The sequence below is a fragment of the Prionailurus bengalensis genome, chromosome C1, assembly GCF_016509475.1.
Source record: "Prionailurus bengalensis isolate Pbe53 chromosome C1, Fcat_Pben_1.1_paternal_pri, whole genome shotgun sequence".
In the NCBI taxonomy this organism is placed as follows: domain Eukaryota; kingdom Metazoa; phylum Chordata; class Mammalia; order Carnivora; family Felidae; genus Prionailurus; species Prionailurus bengalensis.
Genome location: NC_057345.1, coordinates 193,321,237 through 193,329,034, shown reverse-complemented (window position 1 = coordinate 193,329,034; position 7,798 = coordinate 193,321,237). Strand labels below are relative to the sequence as shown.

General features: G+C 36.7%; 1 protein-coding gene across 1 annotated transcript; it reads right to left on the bottom strand.

Annotated features, from left to right (window-relative positions):
• Positions 1–1,750: 1,750 nt before the first annotated feature.
• FAM237A (family with sequence similarity 237 member A) lies at positions 1,751–6,786 on the bottom strand. The gene is made up of 2 exons (XM_043573447.1): positions 6,371–6,786; positions 1,751–2,439 (listed from the first exon to the last, which is right to left on the bottom strand). The coding sequence occupies exons 1-2, from the start codon at positions 6,780–6,782 to the stop codon at positions 2,300–2,302; spliced, it is 552 nt and encodes a 183-aa protein (XP_043429382.1). The 5' UTR covers positions 6,783–6,786; the 3' UTR covers positions 1,751–2,299.
• Positions 6,787–7,798: the final 1,012 nt, after the last annotated feature.

The following is a 7,798-nucleotide window of genomic DNA, read 5'->3' as shown; positions in this document are numbered from 1 at the left end:
AGAACATCACCACGCTCATTCATTCACATAGTGTCTATGGTTACTTTTATTCTACAAAAGTGGAGTTGATGATTCATTGCAACAGACACTAGATGACCTACCGGCATATGATAGTTACCATCTGATTCTTTACAGAAAAAATTGTCAGCCCCAGTTATAGAGCACCAAGGTGACGGGGGAGCCACAGGCAGGCTTTTCCGTAAGCAAGAGGGGTATTTCTTCAATGATTTGTAAGAGATAATAAGATAATAATAAGATAATAATGATTTGTAAGAGATGGCTTTTAAGAATGTGATAAAAGGTACTAGAGAGAGGGGCATAAAAGCAATACTGTAAGCCTATGTAGGGGCACCTGGGTGGCTCAGTCAGTTAAGCGGCCAACTTTGGCTCAGGTCGTGATCTTGCAGTTTGTGAGTTCGGGCTTTGTGTTCACAGCCAGAGCCTAGAGCCTGCTTCAAGTTCTGTCTCTCCCTCTCTCTGCCCATCCCCGCCTTATGCTCTGTCTCTCTTAAAATAAATAAATATTTTTTAAAAATGTTTTTAAAGAAATGATAAAGTGGCAGTTTTTAATGTGCTCATTCTCTTAACAAAGAAGAGCTGAAGGTTAACAAGGAAAAGCCAGTTCCTTCCTCGGACTCACTTCACCTGTTGTTAGGACTTGTTTAATTCTCAGTTGTGGCTGTCTTCTGATAACCCTTTGGATAAGATTTTTAGTTTAAGGAGGACCTAAACCTTCAGTGAAAACCTTTCCTGAAGCTTCCTTTAGATCTGGAAAAAGCAAGTCAATTGTTAACATATCTGAAATTCAAACTGGTTGTCAAGCATTGGTTATATAGTACAATTGGAGAGATGAAGTAGTTAGATATAAAAAAATCACATTGTGTCTGGATCTCAAATAAATTTGCTCATTGAACTTCTCTGTAATGAACCTCATTTGGGTCTGGTCACTTTTCAGGAAAAAAATTTTTATGGATTCCTTTATTATAATACTGTTCATTTTACTTTTAGTTTGCTTTGCAGTGCAAAGTGTAACTAACCACCTATAAGGTTTTATTATTTAATCAAATAGAAAATAGGCTAATTGAAAGATACTTATACTTACTGTTCTTTTCTTAGAGTTTAGATTGTCAGTAATGGTAATATAAAATATTGAAATATGGGGCGAATGCGTGGCTCAGTTGGTTGAGCATCAGACTTTGGCCCAGGTCATCATCTCACCATTCCGAGTTTGAGCCCCAAGTGGGGTTCTGTGCTGACAGTCTAGAGCCTGGAGCCTGCTTCAGATTCCGTGTTTCCCTCTCTCTCTGCCCCTCCTCTGCTTGCATTCTGTCTCTCTCTCAAAAATAAATATTTAAAAAAATTAAAATATTGAAATAAAAAGACTCCTTGGGGCACCTGGGTGGCTCAGTCAATTAAGTGTCCAACTCTTTATTTCAGCTCAGGTCTTGATCTGAGGGTTGTGAGTTTAAGCCCTTCATTGGGCTCCATGCTGGTTGTGAAACCTACTTTAAAAAAAAAAAGACTCTGGGGCTCCTGGGTGGCTCAGTTGGTTGAGCGACCGACTCTTGACTTTGACTTGGGTCATGATCTCACAGCAGGTTTGAGCCCCACATCCGGCTCTGCAATGATAGTGTGGAGTCTGGTTGGGATTCTGTCTCCCCCCCTCTCTCCGCCCCTTCCCTGCTTGCTCTGTCTCTCTCTTAAAATAAATAAAAATGAACTTAAAAAAAAAAGACTCCAATAACGTCACTTGGGATCCAGAGCTTTTATTAATTTTGTTTCCATTAGAAGAATGCTTTATTTGCCGTTGCATATGGTTTTTCTTGTTCTTTGTTTTATTCATTATTCAAAAATATTCTTTCAAACAAGATTTAGGTATTATAGACAGTCAGTAACTGGTAATAAATATAGCCCATTATGCCTGTACGTAAGCAGTGGCTACTGGCTTAGAAGTCATGCAGTGTATTCAAGTTAAATGTATGGCACTCCAGTTCACCAAGATCCAGCATCCCAGAACAGCTGATCAGAGTGAATACAATGTGACTTGCCCAATCCCCTGGTCATCTTTGGAAGCTATTTTAACTCTTTCAGATAGTGGGATGAGCTGGCAGTAAAGCCACCCTTTGAAGGAACATGCTAGCAGGCTAAAATAATGAAAAACCTTAAGTAGGTACGCTGAGAGAATGTGGCTTAATATTTACCTCTGGACATTCCTACCATTTCAAGTAATTAAATGATCAAGAGTCAAGGAAACAATGTTTTTTTAGTTCCAAGATACGAGTTAGCTCTGAGGTTAGATTTACTTTCTCTTTATTTCCAGGCCACGGGTGACTTTCCCAATGAGCTTAGACCCACTTCCGTGCAAGTGCATGCTTATCACACCTTCAATCAACTCTTTCTTCTTTAGGAAAGGTGTTCTTAGCTGCTGAGAATATGAACCTGAAAGCAGAGAAAAGGAACTAGTCGTTAGAGCACCAAATTATTCTCTGGTTAATTAAATGTCAATAAATTGGTTTTAAAGTTTGTTATTTCTGTCACTCTATCAGAAGTCTGTATAAATTTATTGCAGGAGTGTGTATGTGTCCTTTGCAGTTTAGTTAAATAACCTAAGTAAAGTATAATAAAGACATGTCCTTGTTAACTAAAATGTATGTATCAAGATATGTTCTGACTAAACAAGTAAAAGTGGTCATTATATAATTTTTAATACAAAAATATACAGAAAAAACTTAAATTACCCATAATATAATCTTTCAGAGATAACCATAATTTTATGCATACACACTTTATACCATAATTTAGCGAACCATTACCTTATTGTGCGACGTTCCAATTATTTCCACATTTTCTACTGTTATAAATAGCATTGCAGTGAAGATTCATGTACTGCATGACTGGTTACATCTCTGAATATTTCTTTAGGGTAGAGTTCTAGATAAGTAATTTCTAAAGATGTTTCTAGGAAATTTCTTGGAGTAAGTAAAGTAAAAAAAATCAAACATTGGTGCATCTAATTATTTATATTCCCGAAGCACTGTTTTCTCTAATGCTTGGTGCTTTACAAAAACAAGCACTAACATTTACCAGCTAGTTAGACACCAACCGCAAATATCATCAAATTATAAACCTGAATTTTAATGTTCTTATCATGAAGGAATGCAAAGACTCCCAATTTTTCTAGAACATACAAACTGCCAGTCTCAGGCAGGCAGGTTTTTTTTTTTTTATTTATTTATTTCTCTCACTGGCAAAGCATGATTTGTTGAAGGAAAGGGCCATTGGGTTTTGACACAAACAAGGATATACTTCAAAATCCCTTCATTTGCATTGAAGCCTTTACTAACCCATGAGTTAACGTCAAATCGGTCATTTTCTATTTGGAAGTTATCAGCCTACTCTTTTCCTAAATCAATTAACTCTCTCCCTCCTTCTGCCTTGACAAAATCCATCATACTTTGGTGGTTAAGGCCGGTTACACCATTTTCACACCTTCTGGATATTACAGCATTCAGTTAATACCTCATCCTTTCTAGACAAACTAACAATGACCTTTTGAGTCTTTTCTCAAGTGAGAACACATCTAGACCTCAGAATTTTTGGAATTCTCATTTCTAGATTCCCGCTGTTCCTGTTTAGCACTGTTATAAACAACTATAGTAACTACGTCATCACCCAGCTCAACAAGCTGTCCTTGGGGTAAAGCTCTTCCAGACTCTATTGATTGTTAAATACATGCCTCTCATAAATTTCTTTTTTATAGAATCACAGAACATTAGAAAGGAGGACATAAAGAAACTTTACAGTTCATCTAGTTCTTTCCACACCCCTCTTTTTCAGATGAAGAAACTGAGGGCTAAATAAGTTGACTGAGGTTGCATAGCTATTTAATATCTCTTGTTTTCATAGTTTTTGACCCAATAGTAACAAAGAGGATATACTGGCATACAAAATAGGAGTTTTATGGTTTGGGGTTTTTTTTAATTTTTTTTGTTTTTGTTTTTGTTTTAGATAAGTAGGGGGAGAGAGGCAGAGGAAGAGAGACAGAGAGAGGAAGAATCTTAAGCAGGCTCCATACTCAGTGTGGAGCCCAACGCAGGCTTGATCCCACAATCTTGGGATTATGACCTGAGCCAAAATCAAGAGTCAGTTGCTCAACCAATTGAGCCACCCAGGTGCCCAGGAGTTTCATGTTTTTAGCAATGATTGATAGCAACAATTCTCAAGTGTATTTAAACTATTAAACTTGAAGATATCAAAATAAGAACCCTTTTGCATATTATGTAGACATATTAGTTCTTCCCTTCTGCTCTGGTGATTTGATTTCCCTGAGAACTAGAGAGACAAACATCTCTTCACCCTCACCCCCATCCCAACCTGGTAGCATATTAATCCCCCAAGGACAATAGAAAAAGTTAGTGGAGAATCCGTGCAGGTACATCCAGAGCCCCGCTGAGCCACTAGAGATCTCAGCAAGCCTCTTGAGATGAAATCTCGATGTTCCAGCAACTATTTAACTTTTAGACACGGTGTCTTCTTGACCCAAGACCCTCTTTGACTGTGATGATACAATCAAAATGGAAAGCTTTGTTTCCTGATCTGCAAACAGTTGTTTATGTCAAACATTAAAATAACTCCAATAAAGTGGAATGTTCCCTCCTGCTACATAGTCACTCTGACTAAAGTTTGCAGACCAGCTGAGTCAACAGCAACTCTGTAGCAAGATTAAAAAAGTGGCTTCCAAAGCTGAAGATAAATCTACTGCCTTTAAAAAGAAGAAGAATAAGAAGATAGAAATGCTATGTTGAAATATGCTCCAAAAATTACATGAAGCTTCTGACTATTCTGATAGCCACATTGCAAGCAAGCAAACTGAAAGCTGCTTTAGAGAAAGACCTTGTGTGTGTGTATACTTATTCTCGTGTTCATCTGAACACAAATATTATTACATTCATTTATTCTATAGATAATTTAGTAATTCAAAGTGAGTGCAAATATAAAAGATAAATATTGGTAGTGATTTGAGTATGACAACTAAACATGGTAAGAATGGAAGAAAGAGTCCTACAGTACAAATGAAGAAAATATACAGGGGTAGAGCATTTGACTGCAAGTGAAGAAAATATGTAATTCTCTTGATACTGATGTCTAAACAGCCTCTGTTTAAATAATTTTTAAATATTGGTAACCAACATTGAAAGACACTTATTTTTGTATTTCTTTAGTAGCTAAGCTGATAGAAGAATATTTCCTCTAAATATGGAAATTGGTTTAAGTTACAATGACACTTGCCAAAATAATAAATTTATCTGTAAATAACAGCAGAGGATTATCTGGTTTAATGGATCAGCAAATCATAAGATTTTTAGTGAGGTTAAAGCAAACTAGATATATAAAAGCTCTACAATCTCGGAAAAGTGTTGCTCTAGAAATATTACTGTTAAGTGCTGTTTTAATAGGGAAATTATAGGGATTATAACAGTTCTCACAATAAAATATACAAATGTAAATTTTATTTATGCCTCAGTTTTGCACTATCGCTTAAATGACTCTAAGCACCCAAACAGGATTTGCTGCAAGGATTGCAAGCTCATTGGTTGAAACAACTCTAAAAATGGAACACAAACAATATGAATAGGGCCAGGGTATCTATCTCTCAGCTTACTCATTGGGGCTCACTTGCTCTAATTCTAATTCTATAAAGGATACTTCTTCTAGTGCCCCCAGAGAAGACTGTTTTTTAATAAAATATTTACACCAGTGAGAATCTCTAAATTTGTCAGAAGTTCCAAATTACTAAAAATTAATCGTTCAACTTGCTGGAAGTTAATTACATATTTGAGATGTGTTCAAAAAGCAACAAGGAATGAATCTGCAAGCTAGCCAATTTTTCTGCCCTTTACTTCACCAACTAAGTACATTACAAGGAGCCTCTCCATTTACATGAAAGCAGTCTTTTTTTCTATTTAAAAGAGGCAAGAGCTTGCGTGCTGTGAATATTCCCCAGACTTACATTCAAATCTTCCCAAATCCATAGCATGCAAAGACAGGTTATGACTGCTAATATTCAGGCTAATCGCTTTATGCCTTTACGTTGTATTTTGAGAATCATGCTTTTCCTTACTTGCCTTTTTGACTCTTCTTTGCTGCTGTTTACATGAAGTATGAAAATGACAATATGTTGATACAAACAGCTACCATGAAATGCAAAAGGCAGTGCTATCTTCCTATCACTTATGTGCTCTTGGGTTCACCCCTGAGAGGAATATATGCGGCAATGGATTCCCCGAAAGCCATTTCCCTCTTCCTCACAATTCATCACATTCATACTTCATTGACCCTTTCGAAAAACACGGGATCTAGAGTTCACCACCTTGTTTTCTCCCTGTGTGCTGTGGACGCACTGCTGAAATCTCCTCTTCCTTCCCAGCCAATTGCCTCCTTCCTAAGCCATGGTTCCTGGAGAGGACACAGTCCACATAGATGTCCCAGAAGAGTTGGGCCAGATCCCAAAACAGTGCCCCGTGCTTCAAGTTCTCAGATGACTTTAGGTAGATCATAAAATCCCAGAAACCTGAAACAGTGTTAGAAATTCGAGGCTTCCGCATTTCTAGGAGGAGCACTGAAGAAGATTCCCAGCACTGAGGATCAGCTTGATTAAGGGCCAGCAGGTCTGTCTGGCTATGGCAGAAGAAAGGAGACACACAGCACATTCCCACAATGAGCAGGGAGCAGGTAAGGGTCAAGGGGCGGTAGATCCCTCTTCTGTTCCCAGGATTGGCCATGGTGTTGAAACTGCACAGAATGGAAATATCTTATGAATCCTCACTTGATCTCCACTCAGTAATGAAAATAATTATGCCTTTAAAAACCTTGGTGTCAGCAAACAAAATGCACCATTGTCCCTAGGAAAAGTCTTATCATACCTCCCAGATCATAAGCCCCGTTCTACCTAAAATGACTCATCGTCGAGCCAGGTATTGTAAAACCAAGATACTTAGATTAAAAAGTGTTTATTCCTAAGACATGTTCCTTTGTGAGATGAATAAGTGAACTTGTTTTTCCCAAGTACAGAGGAACATAGTTGAAAAGAATATTAAGTGAAAATTTAAGATTTTGCTGCATGGCTTTAATTATTCTATAATATCTTAATTTAGCCTACCTATTTCTCATCCAGGACTCACATGCAGTTAAGAATTTTAAACTATTTTATCCTTAAATGTTTTCTTATTTGGGGTGACTTTCAATTTTTTAAAACAAATAAGAATAGTAAAATATTATAAATAAAAACAAACATAAGGTAGTGTGCTAAAAGTATAAGAACTAAGGGGCATATATTCAATCAATTAGAGTAGAATTAATAGACACTTTATTAATACCCAAAATGCTCTACAATTCTCATATAACTTTCATAAAGATGATGTTTTGTCATTTCTTTCTTCTTGCCACAAATCTCAAGAATTTTAATGAAAATATTTGCCTCTCACTCAACTTTTCTGGCTCTCAAAGCCTGTTACAATAAAATTAAACCACATACCACTTTGAAATTATTATGTTACACTTCAGACAAGTGCAATGAGAAACAATGTTCTTAAAATAATCTAAATTTTCTTTTTTCCAAGGAAACAAGCTTATCTTACCCTTTAAGACTACTCAAAATGTATATCACACTGAAACAACTCTCACATAAAGAAAAAACAGGAGAGTACATGTAGCTCACTTTTAGTTTTCCCTTATATTTCCAAACATTTTAGATGTTAGTATCACGAAGGCAAGCAAGGCACCGCTCATAGGAACACTT

What these genes read in the sequence shown, in the direction of transcription:
- FAM237A (XM_043573447.1), bottom strand. Translation starts at nt 6,782, where the DNA reads ATGGCCAATCCTGGGAACAGAAGAGGGATCTACCGCCCCTTGACCCTT. An exon ending in GCACACAGGGAGAAAACAAG is followed by an intron (nt 2,440 to 6,370) that starts GTGGTGAACTCT and finishes CTCTGCTTTCAG; the next exon opens with GTTCATATTCTCAGCAGCTA.